This window comes from Lampris incognitus, chromosome 19, assembly GCF_029633865.1.
Source record: "Lampris incognitus isolate fLamInc1 chromosome 19, fLamInc1.hap2, whole genome shotgun sequence".
NCBI classification, from domain to species: Eukaryota; Metazoa; Chordata; class Actinopteri; order Lampriformes; family Lampridae; genus Lampris; species Lampris incognitus.
Window position 1 is genome coordinate 4,760,806 of NC_079229.1, and position 22,582 is coordinate 4,783,387.

Sequence of the window (22,582 nt, forward strand, 5' to 3'; positions counted from 1 at the left end):
CTCTCTTTATTTCTCTCTTTCAGTGCTGGTAATTCTATCCTCTTAATTGCATTTTCTTCTCTCTTGCTTTCTTCTCATCTGATAAAGGACACCACCCTCTCTGCCGTCTCTGTCCTACTGTGTCTTGTCCTCAAGTAAACACACAAACACACACACACACACACACACACACACACACACACACACACAACACACACACACACACACACACACACACACACACACACACACACACACACACACACACACACACACACACACACACACACACACACACACACACATTCCATTCCTTTTGCACCGCCTTCTCTATAGCTCTCTCTCACTCGCTCTCTCCACCTCGCTCCATCTTTCTCTCATCCCTCCCTCTCTTTCTCTCCCTCTCCGTCTCTCTCCATCTCTTTCTCCATCTCGCCCTCATTCTCTCTCTCCATCTCTCCATAGTTCTCTTTCCATCTCTCTCTGTTTCACTCCCTCTCTCTCTCTTGCCCTCTCTCTCAATTCAGCTTGCTTTATTGGCATGACACTCTCTCTCTCTCTCTCTCTCTCTCTCTCTCTCTCTCTCTCTCTCTCTCTCTCTCTCTCTCTCTCTCTCGCGCCCTCTCTCTCTCTCTCTCATGCAAACGCTCACGTTCACTTTTCATCTCTCTGCCTCTCTGCCTCTCTTTCTCCCGGTTCTCCCTCCCTTCCACTCCTCTATCTCACCCACACACTCTCGGTGCAGATGCTCGGTGCCTGCCTCCATGCAGCGTGCAGACTTGCCAGCGACCCTGTGAACCCTGCAGAATGTAGCAGCCGTGCCAGACCCCGCATATCCGCACAACAGTAGCCTCTGGACACAACAACAAGCACACAACCACTCTCGAAGAACACTTTGTTGGCCCGAGTTATCTGGCACACGGCTCGCTAATGGTTCTGGTTGAGTTGAATTGAGGTTAGGGCTTGGACCGGCTTTGGGGTGAGAATGGGAGTAAAGAGTATCAAGGTCGTTTGGCAGGCGTCCTGCATCCTCTCCTCCGTGACATTATCAGCCCGGCTCAGCAGCAGCAGCGGCGAGCGGGCTGCCTCACATTCTTCAACTCGGCTCCGGCATAGTTTGTCGGCCTCTGCCCCATAGTGGATGCTGGATGCCAATGCATTATGAGGTCGGTCCCTGTTTCTGCACAGTTGGTGGGGGCAGTGGTTTGTTGCTGCAAATGCTGAACGGTACTAGACGGGATATACTAGCTCCATGCACAGGATGCCCATCCAAATAAACCTGCTTCAGATTGGTCCTTTTTTAACCCCTACCCTCCCTTTACTGAAGAGTGCATCACTTAATGCATCACATCCCTTTTCCTGTCTCTCGGTCTTGCAGTGTCTCTTTCATTCTTTGCAGATTATTTTTTTTTATAGCAGCATGTTTGAATACAGATGGGAACAATAATGGAATGAATGGGCAGGAAAATATAAAATGTCTCTGCTAAAAGATGTAGTTTGGGGGTCATGATATGCGGAGCAAGAAGAGGCATGAAGCATGCTGACATTAGTTCAACCCTAACCCAACCCTAACCCAACCCTAACCCTGACCCTAACCCAACCCTAACCCAACCCTAACTCTGACCCAAACCTAACCCTAACCCTGACCCTAACCCAACCCTAACCCAACCCTAACCCAAACCTAACCCTAACCCTGACCCTAACCCAACCCTAACCCTGACCCAAACCTAACCCAACCCTAACCCTTACCCAACCCTAACCCTAACCCAACCCTAACCCTAACCCAACCCTAACCCTAACCCTTACCCAAACCTAACCCTAACCCAAACCTAACCCAACCCTAACCCTGGCCCAAACCTAACCCTAACCCTTACCCAAACCTAACCCTAACCCTTACCCTAGTACAGGGGTGTCAAACTCCAGGCCTCGAGGGCCGCAGTGTCTGCAGGTGTTTGTTGCAACCGTGCACTACACCACCTGATTAAACTAATTAGCTCACCTCCTGCATCAAGGAGAGAAAGGAACTAGTTTAATCAGGTGGTGCGGTGCACGGTTGCAACAAATACCTACAGACACTGCGGCCCTCGAGGCCTGGAGTTTGACACCCCTGCCCTAGTAGCAGGAAGTACTAGTTGAGTGATTACACCAGAGGGTACCCCTGTGCTCCATGATGGATAGGCCTACGTCCTCTAGGCTGGCTTTTCTGACTTGAAAGCCACTTCATTTATGTTTGTCATCGTGCAGGTTACAAGGAATGTGGTCTCTGCATTTACCCCATCCTACTGTATAGCAGCAGTGGGCAGCTGCAGCACCAGGGGACCAACTCCAGTTCTTCTTTCCACTGCCTTGCTCAAGGGCACAGGCAGGAGTATTAACCCTAACATGCATGTCTTTTTGATGGAACATGCAAGCTCCACACACAAAGGACCCGGGACGGCCTGGGGTTCGAACCCGGGATCTTCGTGCTGTGAGGCAACAGCGCTGACCACTGGGCCGCCGGGCCGCCCTCGCCACTTGGCTCGCCACCGGCGCTGTCCTCCTCCTCCGCAGACGGCATGACAGTAATATAAAGTACTGCATGAAGACATCCATCACAAATACAGCATGTAGCTGCTGTATCCAGCAGGTGTCAGTGTCCATCAACGTAGAGACATGGATCCTCCAGCGCGTGCATCCCAGAGGGGGGACACTCTGTCTCTCCGTGTGCCTGGTTAGGTCCACCGTCTTCTCAGGGAACATTTGAATTGGGTCCGTTGATGAGAAACCAAAAAAAACAAAAACAAAGCAAAACTGTAAAAGTCCTCCATTCTTCCATAACCACCGGCAATCAGTGTGTCAACATTTAGCCGGGTTGGGGGTTCTTGTTCCACCCACACCCCTCACCCCCCCCCCAGTCTGGTACGTTAAGATGGTAAACCAAGAAACGGGTCCAAGTTAGGTCGTAGCCAAAGGGAAATGGGATCAAGTACAATTTGGCGAGCCGACTGTGTACGGCATTTGGGGAAGCGAGTGGCTGCCAGAGGACAGTGTGCGAGATCGGGGGATGTTGTCGGAGAATGGGGCCCCGGGGTTAGCAAGCGCGCTATCGCGGAGTCCGCCGGGGCCCTAACTGCTTAAGATATCGCACCTAAAAACACAGATCCCATCGTGCACGACGCTGTTCCCTGGTAGATGTTTTCCTTGCATCTCCAACGCACCGCTTTCTTCCGGCTCTGCCCTTCTCGGCACGCGGTCTTGGTTTTGGTTCGGATGCTGAGAAGGGATTCGAGGGTTTGGTCGGTCAGGATGAATGTCCAGACCTGACCTGAGTGGGGTTCACGGGCTACGATGAGACCGGAAGGGATCGAGTTCTGGGTTTCTTCGTGCGCTCGCGTCGAGGGAGGTGCGTGTTCACTCGAAATCCAGATGAAATCCGGTCAATGAAGAGAAAACGCTGAAAAACCCGTGGCGTGCATGCTCGTGCACTCGTGTGTGTGTGTGTGTGTGTGTGTGTGTGTGCGTGTGTGTGTGTGTGTGTGCGCATTAGTCTATGAGTGCACTTGCAAAGCGTCCGTTTGCCCGCATCATCTTTTTTTTTTTTCATGCTCACTTTGAACATCTCGTGGCACAGATATCCGGTTGTTACAAACCAGAGTCGGCATCAAAGACTTGGTGATCTTCTCGACTGCGGGGTGAGCGGCAGCGGTTGAGAGAGCGGGAAGAAAGCCCATCTGATAATGAGGAACTGTCCCGGTGCCGCGTCTCTGTGCGTACATTGATTTTGGCGCGGATCTCGGCGCTGCAGGATATCTCCTCTCCGAGGGCACCGGCGAGGCCCTGAGAGGAAGTTATCGTGGCCTCGTGCGTGACAAAGACCACGGTCGGACACGGAGGCTAAGCGCGGGACACGGGTCACCGTCTGTGTAGCTTAGACTGGGACCGGTTCTGGTAGGGCCCGCAGCTCAACATGCAGCAGGTGGGTATCCTCTGATGGCTGTCCAAAGTTGGTTTGACGTGCTTACAGTTTCACATTGGGGCAATTACACACCTTCTTATGTAGGCCGGGTGGCGCGGTGGTTCGCGCGGTCGCCTCACAGCAAGAAGGTCGTGGGTTCGAGCCCCGGAGTAGTCCAACCTTGGTGGGTCGTCCCGGGTCGTCCTCTGTGGGGAGTTTGCATGTTCTCCGAGCCGTGTCTGCGTGGGTTTCCTCCCACGGTCCAAAGACATGCAGGTCAGGTGACTCGGCCGTACTGAATTGTCCCCAAGTGTGGGGGGGGCTCAGTGACTGCTGGGGGGGGGGCTCAGTGACTGCTGGGGGGGCGGCCCAGTGACTGCTGGGGGGGCGGGGCTCAGTGACTGCTGGGGGGGGCCCAGTGACTGCTGGGGGGGGGCCCAGTGACTGCTGGGGGGGCGGGGCTCAGTGACTGCTGGGGGGGGGGCCCAGTGACTGCTGGGGGGGCGGGGCTCAGTGACTGCTGGGGGGGGCCCAGTGACTGCTGGGGGGGGCGGCCCAGTGACTGCTGGGGGGGGGGCCCAGTGACTGCTGGGGGGGGCGGCGCTCAGTGACTGCTGGGGGGGGGGCCCAGTGACTGCTGGGGGGGCGGCGCTCAGTGACTGCTGGGGGGGGCTCAGTGACTGCTGGAGGGGGGGCCTCAGTGACTGCTGGGGGGGGGCCCAGTGACTGCTGGGGGGGGCTCAGTGACTGCTGGGGGGGGGCGGCCCAGTGACTGCTGGGGGGGCGGCCCAGTGACTGCTGGAGGGGGGGCCTCAGTGACTGCTGGGGGGGGGGCCCAGTGACTGCTGGGGGGGGCGGCCCAGTGACTGCTGGGATAGGCTCCAGCATGCCGGGACCCTGAGAGCAGGATAAGCGGTTTGGATAATGCATGGATGGATTGTGTAGGCCAGATATTCCTTAGTTTATTGGACCGCCTGAGAAGCATACAGGGCCGAAACCCCAGGTCACCGAATTAGCTGACGACCCTTACGCAAGGCATTAACGTGCAACCGATACCGCCGTCGTGGCTGATCAGGTGAGGAGAGGAGCGCTGGCGTGGCTTGCTTCCTGGCGTGTAAGTCAGACAGGCGGGGGATGTAAAACGCAGGGAGACCTGCAAGCGCTCGGCCCAAATGTTATGGCGAGGCGGTCCTAGATAAACAGCGTTATAGACTAAAATAGGCGCCCTGGGACACCGCAAACGATCCGTATGCCTCGGGAGCCTTTATTTCTCCCCCGTGTTTGAAGTAAGTGCGTCCAGCGCAGAAGAAGAAGGGCTGCACAAACATGCCCTGCAGTTAACTCCGAGGTGCGCTGCCACCGCCGCCGCCGCCGCCACTCCAGGGAGATTTGTGGTGGTAAAAGGGTTTTGACGTGTACACGCCAGCGTTGGTGGAGATCCCGAAACGTGATTCAAGGAGCTGCGTGGGACTGGTCTCCCTGAAGCATACATGTCAATGGACTCCCACCTGCTTGACACAGTAAACTTTGCCGAAGCCCGGGGCCTCTCTGATCCCGAGTATGTCGGGGAAGGCCTGCGTGCAGCCTGCAGTCATTCCCATCCCCTTCCATCATCCACGCCGCTCATCCGGCGGGATGCCGGAGGAGCCCATCCCAGCGGTCATCGGGCGGCAGGCGGGGAGACGCCCTGCACGGGCCGCCGGGCCATCACAGGGCCCACACGGTCACACCGAGGGACAATTTAGTAGGGCAGCTTCCCCTGACCTGCATGTCTCTGGACTGCGGGAGGAAACCGGAGCCCCCGGAGGAAACCCACCCAGACACGGGGGAGGACACGCCGACTCCACACAGAGGGCGGCCCGGGACGACCCACCGCACTGTAAATTCTGAAAGTTGGGTTTACTTAAGGGGAAAAAAAAGACACACGGGGAAGCCGATTACCTTGGGAAAAGTAAGCAAAGCGAACGTAATCGCGTCAAGTGATGTGAAAGGATTTTACGTGAAATGAGTTCACATAACCTCTGTGATAACCTCCGCGATGTGGCGACTGGCAGCCTGTCCGGGGAGTCTCCCCCGCCTGCCGCCTAATGACTGCCGGGACTGGCTCCAGGATCCCGCGACCCCGACTGGGGTAAGCGGTTTGGATAATGGACGGAGTTCACATAACTTGACGCGATTCAGTTCGTTTACTTACGTTTCCCCAAAGTAATCGGTTTCCTCTCCTTTTTGTTTTTTTTTTTAAGTGAGCTTGTTGGAATTTACAGTGCAAGGGTTGGAATTGACCCCGGGGTTCGAACCCAGGACCCTCTCTCGCTGGGAGGCGACCCCGCTAACCACCGCGCCGCGTGTTTTGAGTTGTCAAAATATCGACGAGCGGGCCTGCGGACCGGCGAGTGCCACCTGTCGTCTGCGACCTCGTGGTCCGCTCCTCCTCTGTCGGGCCTCTCACTCCCGCAGAAGGCGGGCACCCCCCCGGCGTTCCCCTCGTTAAGCCTTCTCGTCGGCCACGCCGTAACGAGAAGGCGAAGGTTATCGCTTCGTTTTGTGGAAGACAATGCACTTCCGAGGGAGGTCAGACATCCATTTGGCGGCGAGCGGCGTCTGTTGACTGTCTCCTCCGTTTTTCCAGTGAGTAACGGTCCAGATGCAGGGACGCACCCCTGCCCCCACAGGCCCCCTCCACACCCGACTCCGTCCAAGCTGTGGATGTTGGGATGTTGGCTAATATTGATGCTGTCCGTAAGCAAATTTATGGGCTCGTTTTCTTTTTTTTTTTCTTTCCCTCGGCTTATTTTGACGGCGTAACGCTGACCCTTTGACCCCCCCCCCTGGCTTTCTGAACGGCAGCCCCGTCCTGAAGCCCCGGTGGTGGTGGTGCTGCAAAAAAAAAAAGGGATTCTGGGGCACTCCACTAGTTGAAGTGCAAGGGGAGCAGAACAAACAGACTTGTCGTGCGTCCAGCAGAGACACAGAGAAGTGAAAGAAAAAGGAAAAAAAAAAAACCCACAACGAATTAAAAACGAGCCTCTCCCAGTGCCCCTACCCCGCTCCCCATGAGGCAAAAGGGGGGGGGGGGGAGCACTACTGCCAAGCCTTAATCAACTCAATGCTGGAACTCAGGCAGGGCTGCGAGGTTGTGGAGTGCAAAGGAGGAGCAGAGGAGCTGAGAGCAACAATTGCCATTTCTCTCGGGCTCCACAACGTGCAACAACACGCTCCTGAACCAAAATAAAGCGGCGGCCACAAAGAGATCCATCACCGCTGAGCGGTGCTGAGCTCTCTCAGGTCTCCCCCCTCACTCTCTCTCCCCCCCCCCCCTCTCTCCCTCTCACTTCCACCGTCGCTGGAGTTCACCTGACAGGTTGCTGGATGCACGCCTGCACATTGGGAACGTGACTCCGCCGGCCCGCTCCCAGCAATAATCGCTCACCCCGCGGCCTTCCGCCCCCCTTTGAAGTCCCCTCTCCGAATAAACGCTTCGCCGCCTTCGCACTTGAGTGAAACTTAACTGTTTTAACAATCCCCACCCCCCACCACCACCACCACCACCACCCCACCCACCCCGTCCGTCCTGCGGGTCAGTAAGTCATTTTGAATTCTCCTGATTAGGACAAGTCGTACTCGCTCGGCGGAGCTTCCAGAAGGAGTCATCGCGACCACGTTTAGGTGTTGGCGCAGACGTTTGGTCGCTTTTGCTAGTTAAAACGGATTTATGGTTGCAGCTCGCGGGATCTGGAGACTTGAAATCTCCTCCCTCCCTCTCTCTCTCTCTTTTCCCTTGGCTTTTGTCTTGCAGGGAAAAAAATCATTAACTAATGATGCAGCTGTGTCGTGCTGAGTCGTGCTGAGTCGGGCGAGGTGCTTCTTAAGCCGGCCGGTGCAATATGAGGCTCACCGCTGTTTCTTCTCAGGTACTTTTCGCCCTCTTTCTGCCCCGTCCCAATTCCCAGTGATATACAGTCTGCCCCAGAGTCACGGTTCCCTTCGTGCTGAACCAAACCCGTATCATTAACCTTCGCCCTGCAATCTGTCTCTGCCACTAACGGACACGTCAGGCCTGTCTTGAAAGCGAGGTGCCCGACTCATCAGCGCCCAGGTGACTCTTAAAAGGTGCCCGGCTCCCGGTCCCGCTGTGCGTTGCACACGGGCGGACGGATAGGATTTTACTCGTGCATATCGATCCACTCCTCTGATGCACTTCACTGGGCTCCTCCGAGAGTTGCAGGGAGCTCGATAGTCTGCAAGGTCACGACAAACCCTCACCTCGCCGACGTCTATCTGCAGAAAGTGCAGGACATTATATGACGCCTATATAGATTTCCTGTTTGATGTAGCGATCATTAGATTCCAATATGGAAAGCGTAATGTCAGGTTGTTTTTTTTTTTGCAGTGTTGTACAGAGCATCCCCCCCCCCCCGTGCACTCAGGTTCTCATCTTGGCACGGAGTCGACTCGGTATTGATTTTTCTTCCAGTCTATCCTTGGTAGTTTTAGGGTTTTCTTATCCAGTTAGCGTCGGGTGCGGGCTGGCTACCATATCGCTGCATTCCCAGCTCGATAACAGAGCAGCAGCTTCTGCGTCTGCCCAATGCATCAGAACATTCATGGCATGGCATCGCAACCTCTCCCCTCTCTGTCTGCCGGCCTCTTTCTGTTCCTCTGATACTCACATACTTTCCCTCGTCCAAGACGAAAAGTTGGGTTTTTTTTTGGTTTTTTTTTAAAGCTGCAAGTGCTGCCTGACTCCACAGAGGGAACGTTTTATTTCTCACAGTCTCTCCTTTTTCGCTCCGTCTTTCGCTTTCGTGCACTATTTTTCCCCCTCCTCCTCCCCCTCCTCCTCCTCCTCCTCCTCCTCCATGTCCTTGGATCCACTCCCTGTGTATGAGAGTATCCCCCACTGTCTCCCCCCTTCTGCTACTTCCATTCTCTTCCCCTCGCTCCCTCCCCTCCTCGCTCTCAGAGAGGTCAACGGTTTCACGGGATAATCACGAACAAGCCGGCCCCTGTGAAAACGTGTCTGATAGTTTGGGTAGAGACAGGCGGACGTGGCCAAAGTCAACCTTTTCCTGTTAAGATTCTGGATTCGGGTTGTTTTCTCTCTCTTGCCTGCGGCCTTTGATATGCGGCACGCGGCCTTTGCGAAGGCGCTGCTTGATTGGGGAAGTGAAAACGGAGAACTCGGAGAGCGGGGATGATGCAAAGCTTGCCCCGCCAGCAGAGCTTCTGATCCATCTCGGTCATGAATGAGGAAGAGCTCGGGCCATTCACAGCGAGACAATCAGCGGCGATTAACCGGGGGGCGGGGAACAGGGTATGGTTACAGCTGCACACACGGACACACAAAAAAAAGAAGAAAAAACCCCACACACGTCAAAATAGAGCATTTTATTACAAAATACAAAACACAAGAGCGGAAGCGCAAATTTGTCGTATAAATACACTTTTCGCTGTTTTAAATACAGTCAGTGCGTATAAGTGTTTGTTTCCTATCTCGCAATGCATTGTGTTTCGCTGAACTCTGCACCGCTGGCAAGATGTTTGGGGGTTTTCTCGGGCGGTATGGATCTCTACATCCCAAAGGGTGTCTTAGTCGATGTGGGTTAGGGTTCGGAAACTGGCCTAGCTCGACAAAAGGAACTGCAATACGCTTGCCGAGGGGAAGCAGTGGAGGCACCCAGATGCCGATAGTGTGCTGGTGCTCGGTTAGTAATAATCCTCTCCGACTGGGAGGAGGTCATATCATGTCATATACGCTGTAATCCATTTCTCCTTCGGCATGATCAGCCTCGACATGCAAATGGACCCAATGCTCCCCCCCCCCCCCCATGTTTCCTATGTACAAATTATATTACAGAACAATTCAAAGTGAATATTAATTAAATATTTTCCTCCATATAAAAATGAATAACTTACAGTATGCTTTAAGAATAGGGAGAGTCGTATTCAGGGTACTGTGATTATCTATACACACATATATGAGAAAAGATTATGTCCTGATGTTTTGGAAATGCGCCAACAATTAAGGTGCTCTTGACAACCTAGATCTCGAACAACTGCCTAAAACCTCAGTGAAAAGGATCATAAAAAGTATGAAACAACAGAATTATCCACGATACCAACAAATGTGAGCTTAGCACAGATAACTGGGGCGTAATCATGACACCCCGGCGGACATATTATGATACGAAACACTGCTACAACCTGGGAAATGCCCATGAGGATGATGTGAGTGGAAAGAAAACTGACCTAAACCTGCACAAAGCACCATGTTGATCCAGAAAAGGGCATTTGACAACTCGTGTGTCATCGTCGTCAGAGGTTATGCAGATGTTCAGGCCTTCAAATTCCTTGAAGACTGCCCATTTTAGCTGTATTTTCTCCTTTTTTTTGTTGAACAGTTCACTGACCCTCTCTGTGGACAGTGAATGCACTATCACGGACCAAACTTTAGCAAATTTGGTGCAGCACCGACACGGAAAAAACCGCAGTACAAATGGAGGATGTTTGGCATGCTACCGTAACAGTGTAAGACCACGGATGTGTGGACTCGCCGGCCCTCGGCTAGCGGGCCGGACCCTTTAGCTGACTGGTTAGCGCGGTCGCCCGTGGCACGGGGAGCCCAAGTTTGGCAGCAGTGGGATCGAACCCGGGTTCGCCGCACCACGGGCGACCGCGCTAACCAGTCAGCTAAAGGGTCCGGCCCGCTAGCCGAGGGCCGGCGAGTCCACACGTCCATGATCGTCAACACTATTATGCCACCATGGTAGCGCAGAGCTTCATGACCTCTAGCTGAGGTCAAAAATGGTGATCTTTAGCTCATATTACCAGAGAGGTAAACACAAAACACACACAGAATGTGTCATGCCCTTAGCACCGTACTGAGTAATGATAAGCAGCTACACTTTTGCTATCCACCATCAGTTACACCACACCCCCCCCCCCAAAAAATGTCTCATTACCACGTGGTCAATGACAAACTGATGCGACTATAGTAAAAAATAAAACCATTTGTAGCACCACATGTATGTGTCTATGAAGTATGAAAGATCCCCTCACGAGATAAATTCTCTTCCGTCGGTTCAAATCACCATAGCAATTAAAAAGTTCTTGTAAAAAAACAAAAACAAAACCCCATCATTTACAGTTTATTTACACGTAATGGACGCTGAGACGCCCGCTGCCTTCAAGCGTGTGTTTGTGTTTTTAAATAAGCCCATATATACAAAATAGCGTGGTCCAGGACTGTTGTGCAAATCCTTACGGGTTACAAAAAAAAAGAAAAAAGTCCTTGTGGTGTGTTGTCGGCTGATGTGGTGTAGGGGGGACTTGGGCTTTATTTGAACCAGTGTAGGTAGTTTGTGTTGAGGGCGGGGAAGCACATGTTGTTGCTACATGAGCCTCCGTAGCTGGGAGGGCAGGCTGAGCACGGCACGCCGACTTTGTAAGGTGCCTCTCCGATCCAGTTCCCCCTGGAAGACAAAAGACAAGACACCGTGAAGGACAGATCAGAAAACTGACCTTGGTCAGGAACGTCTTTAAAAGCTTGGTTTCTTGAGCCGTCGCTTCTTCCCCAGTAGTATGACCAAGGCGTGGCAGCACTGGCGCTCACGTCTCGTCCAGACGAGGCCGCACTTCCATCACGCGAGGTAAAATAGGTCACTGGTGTCGTGAGCGTCTTACTCTTAAATACTATGTCCCCCCCTGAAGAGATTACGCAACTTTGGTCACAAGTCGGTCACAAGTCCCAGCGGTCATGAAACGCACGGCTTTGATAGTGGAATTAAGGGAAGGCTCGCATTGGGGTTATCGAGACCTCAGGGCAGCACGGCCGGCAGCATTACACAACGCGGTACAGTGTTGTCAGGCTAACTGGTTCGCTAGAAGCGAGCCAACTCTTTGCAGCAGGTAATCAAAACGCCTACGATGTCCATCTGCGAAACACACAGAGGTAATCAATACCACCAGCAGACTTACTTGGGTGAGTAGTTGCACACTAGGTATGTTGCCCGTTTCCACACTGAACCCCATACGTTCATATTGTGGCATGTGTGAATGGCACAACCAACTTTGTTTGATGTCGCCCACACCATCTGCAGAGGAGAGGCACAAACAAAGGTGACCGATCAATATAAGTCACCGTCTGATAACATCACTTGGTGACAGTACTTTTATCAGCACTTCTTGCGCATTTTTTCTGCTTACCTGTGTGTAATGGGTACACATGGGTCCATAGCACCGCAGCGGGCATCTCGGATTACAGTCCCGGGGGTAAGGGAAGGCGTAGTCTTTAACCTCATCATACCATGGCTTCACGAGCTGAAGGATGGATCGATAGCTGTGGAGAAATAGCAGAAAAACAGCCATAGTATATGCTTCGTAAAGTCTGCGACATTGGTTGACTTTAGCAGCAAACACTCAGGAGACTGAAACCAGTCAGTGTCCGTGTGTGAATCTTGAAAACCTTACATTGTTATTTAGCCTATAATGAGTGATTTTTTTTTAAAATGTTTTTGATATTCTTTATTAATCCTCGTGGGGAAATTCTTCTCTGTATTTAACTCATCCTAGCTGTGTAGCTAGGAGCAGTGGGCAGCTGCAGCGCCCGGGGACCAACTCCAGTTCTTCTTTCCATTGCCTCGGTCAGGGACACAGACCGGAGGATTAACGCTAACATGCATGCCTTTTTGACGGTGGGGGAAACCGGAGCACCCGGAGAAACCCCGCCGCAGACACGGGGAGAACACAGAGGATGGCCTAGGATGACCCCCAAGGTTGGACAACCCCGGGGTTCGACCTTCTTGCTGTGAGGCGACAGCGCCAACCGCTGGCCCACCGTGCCGATCAATTGGCTAGTAGGAAAAATTCAATGCATTGTTAGCAAGCATGGGGCAATTCGAAAAAAATGCCAAAAAAAGTCTACAATTATCTTTAAAACAAAGCAAAACAGCTAAAAAGTTGGTCCTCATCGTGCATTTTTGCTAGCTATATTCATAATCCTCCATGTTTTGGTGATTATCACACGTGCACGCAGCACTGCAATATAGCTAATAGCGTTAGCGGTGACTGTTAGTAGGCCTACTAGCAAAAGGGCGGGAAGACTGTACTCCTCCGTGCAAACCTAGCCTCGCCATCAGTTTCACTATTGCTGTGCGAGCTGTGACAGCATAGTGACAAAAGATGTTTGGTTTATTGTACAACATCCTCGGTGAGTAAGCGCCTCTTGGCCAATGACGAGGCCCGTTAGCGCCTCTTGGCCAATGACGAGGCACGTTAGCACCTCTTGGCCAATGACGAGGCACGTTAGAACAATTTCCTGTGACCCCCTCACATTACGATGCGAGGGAGGGCCGCCGAACTTGCAAATCGGAGGATAAGTGAAACAAGTCTGGGAAAAAAGTGATGTTTTCCAGCCCACGCGAGTGTGCCCAGTGTTTCCATCTGGAGAGTAAAGACCCACAGAAGGGAGTTTGCCATCGGCCCTGTTGGATGACGGCTGGAAACACCGATTTTGTCGATTCGAAAGGTCACAGGGACACTCCTCAAGAGTGTCATTGGGTCACAGTGCCTAAACACCTTAAGGAGTCAGAAAATGGTGGTGGGGGGGGGGGCGACCATGACTCCTCATAGCTGTCCCGGAGACGATATTATGAACCCTACATAGGCCTCGCCAAGACCCAGAATCCTACTATGGCCACGCCAAGACCCGATGCCTCTGATTGGCTAGTACTCGTTGCCTCCGTTGGTTAGGTTGGTTAAGGTTAGGGTTAGGGTGGGGTTAGGGATAGGGTTAGCCAATCACAGACAGAGTAGGGCGGGTCTTGGCGAGGCCTATGTAGGGTTCATAATATCGCGTCCCGGAGAGGAGCAGCAAATGAGGGGGGTGGGGGTGGGGGGCAGGGTTCAAAGGTCACTCACCGTCCAGTCCTGACGGAGAGGTTTTGGCCGAGGAACCTGAGGAGGTGATGCGGCCCGTGCTCCCACAGGCAGGCGTGCGCCCAGTCCTCAGCTGTCTTGGCCAGGGTGTCGTCCCACACCTAAAGTACACAGAGAGACGGCGGGAACATGGAACCCCATTACGTAACCAAGGGGAAAACACGCACGCCAGCCCTTCACAGCTCCCCCGCTCGAGCATGTCTAATGGGGCGGTGAGATGTGAGGTCAAACCCGGTGCTTTTCTGAAGCCATGAGTCACTTCAGAGTGTAACCATGGCAAGAAACGTAAACCCATTCAGATCAGGTTGTCGCAGGAAAAGGGGGGAGGGGAGGGGTGCGGATCTGCCGCACGGCGATGGCAGAAGGTTCGGGTGACCTTGTGAAAGTTTGGATAATGGCTTCTGCTCTTAACAGCTGCAGCTGGCTTCCCTTTCGTGCATGTGGCTCCCGAGACTGCAGCTACGCAATGGGGATGTGTACTCATGCCGATTACTTCATTGCCAGTACTACGTTTCCGAAGGACCGGGTTACCACCCTCAGCGGACTCGCTGCAAGCTGAAATACTTGGAATCGCAGCGTTTTTTGTGGAGCCGCTCTCTATTTTGGGATCAGCGCTCACGAAACCCGCAGCAACGTGTTCTGGTGGCCGTCCTGAAAGCGCGCCAACTTTAGATGGAAGAAGGGGTGCTCTGCATGACGGTCTGACATGTATATCAGCAACTGTGTGAGCAGGTCCCCCGTCTCGGCGCATGCTCAGTGATCCCGGTAAGGGAATCCCGGAGAGTTGAACCGGTTCATCTGGACACCAGGATGAGTGATGAAACCGTTTCAGCACTCAACACGCAAGACGAGTGCTGAAACGGTTTCTCCCACCAAACCTCGTGTCCAGATGAACCGGTTCAACTCTCCGGGATGTGAACAGGTCGACGTCTGAGAGGACTACAGCTGTTTCAGGACTCTCCCACCAGCGGGCTACTGTATTACACACAGTGGTGGATCTAGAGATTTTTTTCCTGGGCCACCCCTTTGCCACCCTGTAGATCCGCGCCTGGTGAGGGGGGAGGGGGGTTCTAAATCGGCGACTTCTGTTTGAGATGAGTTTGGCGCGGGTCTCATTGACCTTCGCCATGCATGTACATAAAATATACTTTAAAAACATATTATCTGATTTATAAATGGGGTGGCAAGACTGTGTCCCAGAGGTGGCAGCTGCCACCCCTTTGCCACCCCGTAGATCCGCCCCTGATTACACATGACAATTGGCTGCAAGTTTACTGTGGTGGGCTACTCCGCTGCAATCTGCACAACAGCTGGGGGGTGGGGGTGGGGGGCTCCAAAACAGTTATTGCGGTGGGTTTCTGTGCTGATCTTATACCCTGTTCGTCCAGATGTTTATCACGGCTTCCCTCGTCCAAGCTGAGGGCGTAAGGATGAACAGAATGAAAGGTGACTATAAACTGTGATTTATTTACAGGGCTGCACAAATAAATTTGACGCGACTTCGTGCAATGCACACGCACACTCTGAGGGTTTTTTTTTTTTTGGCCGCTGACCGTCATCATCACACTTCGAACCGCATTCGGGAGTCAGATGGCTGCGCCGAGGCGCGTGAAGGTCTAAGTAAAACCAGCAGAGCATGCAGGCAAGCCGGCGGGAGCAAATGAATGGAGAGGCGCACTTACCATGTACTCCATGTTGGAGGCCGGAGGAAACACCTTCCCCCTGACTTTGTTGTGGTAGTCGAGGATGGCCAGCATGTCGTTCTGCGTGATGAAGCGCTTCCTCCTGCTCTGCGAGACGCTCGCGGGGGCTCCGCCGTGGCCGCGCGCCGTCAGATTGGTGGCCGGCAGCGGCGCGCCGGGCGTGCCGGGCGTGCCGGGCGTGCCCGCCGCCGGCGCACTTGCTCCGACGGACAAGCAGAGCAGCATCAGGTCAACGACGTGCAGCTGAGGCTTCATGTTCTGATTTGGGGACTCTGGGGAGCGGCGAGAGAGTATTCCAGGTTTTTGGTTTTTTGTTGTTTTGTTTTGTTTTGGACTGATCTATAAAACGAAACAAAAAGTGGCACACTCTTGACAAAACCCTCTCTATGTGGTCACCTCCGTGTGCAGACCGTTAGTTGTAAAACGCATCTGCGGCTAAGTGAAATATTGCGTGCACGCCTCAAACCAGCGCTGCCCTTGCGTGCGTGACATGCGGAGGCGCATGTGGAGGGGTGGACGGAGCGGGATGAAGTATTCCTTCCTTCCTTCCTTCCTTCCTTCCTTCCTTCCTTCCTCCCCGGGATCCTGCTCCTTGCCTTTCTCTGTGCGCTGCTGCAGCTTGTGCGCCCGCCTTGCCCAGGTTATTGCCTCCAAAGCCTCCGCAGTAGAAATGGGGAGAGAGAGAGGGGAGGTCTTCCAAGTCACAGCGGGGTTTTTTTCTTCTTCTGTGGTGGTGGGGGGGTATGTTTTTTTTTTGGAGGGGGGGGGGTGTTTGCACGAGGGCAACTACGGGGAAAGCTCGGACCTCGCGGCTTTTTATACAGCCGCTGCGCTGGAGGCACGCACGCGGAGAGCGTCACCTGAGGCGGCGGCGGCGTCATGTTCCGGGATCTCCTGTCCGACTCCTTGGCACGGCCCGGCCCGTTTCGCCGACACACATCTGCTTCGGGTTTGCACAGCTGCAGATGGCGGAGGAGAGGGAAAACACTTGATAAGAGAATGAGTAATGGAGTGAACCGAACGGGGGTGGGGTCGCGCCGGGAGGAGGAGGAGGAGGAGGAGGAGGAGGAGGCGGCGGGCGATGTGGTGGGAAGCGTAATCTTGTTTTCCGAAGGTGATAAGGAGGATGAATTAAGGATGAAATGAATGGGCCTCGCCGAAAAGACAAGGAAACCACAAACAAAACCCGAAACAAAACCAGTACGGCCAGTGTGGCTATACGAGCTTACTGGTTTCAAACGCAGCGCGTCAAACGTGACTAATGGGGGTTTTGACCAGAAATGCGTTATTCATAACCACGAAAAAAGTCCCGCTGAGATTACTAATAGGCTACCATAGGTTGGTGACGTCATGCGGGCTGAGCATGCGCAGAAACGCGGCGGGGGGCGTGGGGGGGGGAGACGCCAGCAGTTTTATGGGTCAATCGTGTGTGAGTATCAGGTCCATTTCTCCTATCCATCCTCTTTGTCATATTAATTATACTGTAAAGATGACACTTGTCCAGGGTCCGACTCCAGCTGTGCAGTTCGCCAGGGAAGCCACTGAGCCAAGCCAGGGGGGGGGAGAAAGGGGGAGAGGGGGGGAAAACCATGAGCACGTCATCATTTGCTTTGGCAGGTGGCGGGCAAATTAAAGCAACGTGACGCAGGAACAATTTCCTCTCCCCGCTCTTCTTCTTCTTCTTCGTCTTCTTCGTCTTCTTCGTCTTCTTCTTCTTCTTCTCTTCTTCTTCTCCCCCCTCTCTCGACGGTCTGGAAGTGATGGGCTTTTCAGGTGCGCGGCTGGTAGACAGATTTACCCGAGGGCCGAGAGCTTTCCCCTCCGCCTCAGCGCAGCCATACCACGCGTCTGGGACCCCGTCCCCTTCACGCGCATCGCAACTCACGCATTCTCACTCGCCCCCCCCCTCCCCCCCCCGGAGCCGTCATGTGGACGAGCGATCCTCAGATGATAAATCACGACAGATTAGCCGAGTATTCCCTACTTCTCCCGAGCCCAGCCCGGGTCCAAACCCTCCGTGCCAGACCGGGATACTGAGCAGACATGTCTCCTCCTTATACTGTTCCTCCATATATATTTATTTATTTATTTATTTATTTGCAAAAGGGACAAATATTCAATATTCGGAGGTGTTTGGAGAAGTGGGGTTGACTTCGTTAACTCCTGTGTCCACCAGCGGAGCGGCAAGCCAACCGCTTTATTTAGCTTGGGCCGCGGCATGTGTTGATACACAACAGGCGATACACAGCGCTGCATGTGTTGATACACAACAGACAATACACAGCCCTGCATGTGTTGATACACTACAGACGATACACAGCCCTGCATCTGTTGATACACAACAGGCGATACACAGCGCTGCATGTGTTGATACACAACAGACGATACACAGCCCTGCATGGGTTGATACACAACAGACGATACACAGCCCTGCATGTGTTGATACACAACAGGCGATACACAGCCCTGCATCTGTTGATACACAACAGACAATACACAGCGCTGCATGGGTTGATACACAACAGACAATACACAGCCCTGCATGGGTTGATACACAACAGACAATACACAGCCCTGCATCTGTTGATACACAACAGACAATACACAGCGCTGCATGTGTTGATACACAACAGACAATACACAGCCCTGCATGGGTTGATACACAACAGACAATACACAGCCCTGCATCTGTTGATACACTACAGACGATACACAGCCCTGCATCTGTTGATACACAACAGACAATACACAGCGCTGCATGGGTTGATACACAACAGACGATACACAGCCCTGCATGGGTTGATACACAACAGACATACACAGCCCTGCATCTGTTGATACACTACAGACGATACACAGCCCTGCATCTGTTGATACACAATAGACAATACACAGCCCTGCATCTGTTGATACACAATAGACAATACACAGCCCTGCATGGGTTGATACACAACAGACAATACACAGTGCTGCATGTGTTGATACACAACAGACAATACACAGCGCTGCATGTGTTGATACACAACAGACAATACACAGCCCTGCATCTGTTGATACACTACAGACGATACACAGCCCTGCATCTGTTGATACACAATAGACAATACACAGCCCTGCATGTGTTGATACACAATAGACAATACACAGCCCTGCATGTGTTGATACACAACAGACAATACACAGCGCTGCATGTGTTGTACACAACAGAGAATACACACCGCTGCATGTGTTGCACACAACAGACAATACACAGCGCTACATGTGTTGATACACAACAGACAATTCACAGCCCTGCATGTGTTGATACACAGCAGACAATACACAGCCCTGCATGTGTTGATACACAACAGACAATACACAGCCCTGCATGGGTTGATACACAACAGACAATACACAGCCCTGCATGGGTTGATACACAACAGACAATACACAGCCCTGCATCTGTTGATACACTACAGACGATACACAGCCCTGCATCTGTTGATACACAATAGACGATACACAGCCCTGCATGGGTTGATACACAACAGGCGATACACAGCCCTGCATGGGTTGATACACTACAGACGATACACAGCCCTGCATGGGTTGATACACAACAGGCAATACACAGCCCTGCATGGGTTGATACACAACAGGCGATACACAGCCCTGCATGGGTTGATACACAACAGGCAATATACAGCGCTGCATGTGTTGTACACAAGAGACAATACACAGCGCTGCATGTGTTGTACACAACAGACAATACACAGTGCTGCATGTGTTGTACACAACAGACAATACACAGCCCTGCATGTGTTGATACACAAGAGACAATACACAGTGCTGCATGTGTTGCACACAACAGACAATACACAGCGCTGCATGTGTTGTACACAACAGACAATACACAGCCCTGCATGTGTTGTACACAACAGACAATACACAGCCCTGCATGTGTTGTACACAACAGACAATACACAGTGCTGCATGTGTTGTACACAACAGACAATACACAGTGCTGCATGTGTTGCACACAACAGACAATACACAGCCCTGCATGTGTTGCACACAACAGACAATACACAGCCCTGCATGTGTTGATACACTACAGACGATACACAGCGCTGCATGTGTTGATACACAACAGACAATACACAGCGCTGCATGTGTTGATACACAACAGACAATACACAGCCCTGCATGTGTTGATACACAACAGACAATACACAGCTCTGCATGTGTTGTACACAACAGACAATACACAGCGCTGCATGTGTTGATACACAACAGACAATACACAGCCCTGCATGTGTTGATACACAACAGACAATACACAGCGCTGCATGTGTTGATACACAACAGACAATACACAGTGCTGCATGGGTTCCACACAACAGACATTACACAGCGCTGCATGTGTTATACACAACAGACAATACACAGTGCTGCATGTGTTGATACACAACAGACAATACACAGCGCTGCATGTGTTGATACACAACAGACAATACACAGCCCTGCATGTGTTGATACACAACAGACGATACACAGTGCTGCATGTGTTGCACACAACAGACAATACACAGCGCTGCATGTGTTGATACACAACAGACAATACACAGCGCTGCATGTGTTGATACACAACAGACAATACACAGCGCTGCATGTGTTGCACACAACAGAGAATACACAGCCCTGCATGTGTTGTACACAACAGAGAATACACAGCGCTGCATGTGTTGATACACAACAGACAATACACAGCGCTGCATGTGTTGATACACAACAGAGAATACACAGCGCTGCATGTGTTGATACACAACAGACAATACACAGCCCTGCATGTGTTGTACACAACAGACAATACACAGCTCTGCATGTGTTGATACACAATGGAAGCTCCACGGAGAGTCTCTTGGTTGCGTTGCCGTTGTGTTTTGTTGCTGCTGCTGAGATAGTTAGTTTGTTTTTGGTTCACCCCAGATGGATCAGCTGGCAGTCCAAGAGTAAAGTTGAGCTGCTTCTCCTTCTTTACATCGTCCCGTTCGGCGGTTCATGCCCGGCTGAGCCGTTCTCCCCCTTGGCACACGAGGGAACTGGCCTGGCGTGCTACCCGAGCACCAGAAAAATACGTCTGCCCAAATCCAAAACCAATATATCGGCTGGGTCTGACGTCATAACTACAGTAGACTACTGCAGATGGTTCGCCATCCCAGACCCCCATTCTATATTTCCATTTGGAAGTAGATGAGGTGCGTGACTGACGCGGGGAAAAAGCCACCAACCCGGCGCTTTCTGCGAGTTAAATGCTCTCCTGTGATAGCGCAGGAACTCTGCAGCAGTAATTCACTCATAGGAAACCGGCCGCAAACCTGAAGCTAACTGTCGAGGGTCTGGCCATAACCTGCCAACGGGGCGGCCTAGCCAGCCGTTTTATCAGCAGCGTCGCTCTTGTAAGTGCTCAGAATTCACGAGCGCTTCCACGAGGCGGCGTTTCGACTCCCGCAATAAAATGGGTAGGTGGTTTAACCCCGTGCGACACACAGAGGGGGACTCGGTCCTGTCGAATGGGAAAATATAACAGGGAGTTTTGGCGAGTGACCGGGCCGCCATTTTGTGGCAATTTTTTTTGTCGTACAAAGTGACGACAACGTCTGAGCCACATAACAGCACAACAACAACGTATTATGACTGACCCGTACCAAACTACATTCTTATTTATCTCATTCGGTGTGTTTTGGGGTACGAAGTGCTCTCTCCCTTTTTTTGTTATGGCTATGGATCTGCTTAGTGTCTTGACTCATCCACTCATATGGTATCAATAGCCAGGCCTCCTCCAGCCAGAGGCTGTGATGGGCACCACACTGAGATGCTCTCTGCAGCTTCCCAGGCCTATCGTAATGCATCATCATTCAATTAGTCGCCGTTAAGCACTTTCACACTGTTTTAACAGTTATTTGGCCTCGGAAATGTGATCTCAGACTAGACATAACTATGGGATCAAAACTCTGGTCGTGTTGTGGAAAGGCTTGATCCACACTGGTATAATTTTCCCTCGATTTCTTTCTTTCTCCCTCCCCTCTCTCCCTCTCTCCCTCTCACTCCCCCCCCCTTACACATTCATGCATAAGCACACATAGTAACACTTTGTTCAGATGCATTCTCCTGTATCTAGCTCCCAGATGATATTCCCCCCTCTCCCCAGAGTTGTTGTCCGGCCTTGCACTGCAAACTGAACCCGGTGACTTCAGGAAAGGTCAAACCCTTATTATCTTATCATCACAAGACTAATTGGGGCATTATTTTGGGCACATGCTGCTCCGAGGTCCCTGGATCTGTTTTGGAAAAGCATTCTTTTTCAAACAGAGCATTTATTTACCTACAATATATTGTTCCAAGTTCCTCAGTGCTTCCCCCTCTCAAGAGGCCTCTCGAAGCCCGGCGCCGGTGCCAGTGCAGAGAACGGAGCAGCGAGCCAGAGGGGAGAGCAAGTAAGAGACATAGAGAAGGGAGATAGACGGAGGAGGAGATGCAAACAAAGCATGGAATAGTTTATAGTTCTCCGTGTTTACCGGCATCCCATGCGTTCAGCCGGGGCAGGACATCCAAAAAAAAAAAAAAAAGCGAAGTCGAGACCTGAATCCAGTGGAATTTGCGAATAATTTGTCTTTGTTTTTGTTTTTATTTTTGGTTTAACAAGCGTAGAGTACAATGAGTGCCCGGAGGTTTACTTTACGGGACACCAAATGAGTTGCATGATGCAGAAAATTCCCTTTGTAATAGTATGACTTGAGAGATGCTGTTTGACCAAGGTCCACACACACACACACACACACACACACACACACACACAGACACACACACAGAGTCCTGAACACTCCAGCAAGTAGAGTCAATCTCTGGTGAGATGGTTGCTCAGCCTGTCCGTCACTTAAGGAGTCAAAGCCCATTGCTGTGGTGTCCAGCTGTGCGCTCCACCCAAGGCTATCGTTGCTCCACTGGCAATCCATACCGTCCGAGAAAATCACCCGGAGGATGTCAGCAA

The 22,582-nt window shown here is 52.2% G+C and overlaps 1 protein-coding gene across 1 annotated transcript; it reads right to left on the reverse strand.

The window, feature by feature from the left end:
• Window positions 1–10,608: 10,608 nt before the first annotated feature.
• Window positions 10,609–16,251, reverse strand: LOC130129993 (peptidase inhibitor 15-A-like). Its single transcript, XM_056299714.1, has 5 exons — window positions 15,532–16,251; window positions 13,832–13,950; window positions 12,119–12,251; window positions 11,891–12,006; window positions 10,609–11,385 (listed from the first exon to the last, which is right to left on the reverse strand). Exons 1-5 carry the CDS (start codon window positions 15,805–15,807, stop codon window positions 11,250–11,252), a joined length of 780 nt encoding a protein of 259 aa, XP_056155689.1. The 5' UTR covers window positions 15,808–16,251; the 3' UTR covers window positions 10,609–11,249.
• Window positions 16,252–22,582: the final 6,331 nt, after the last annotated feature.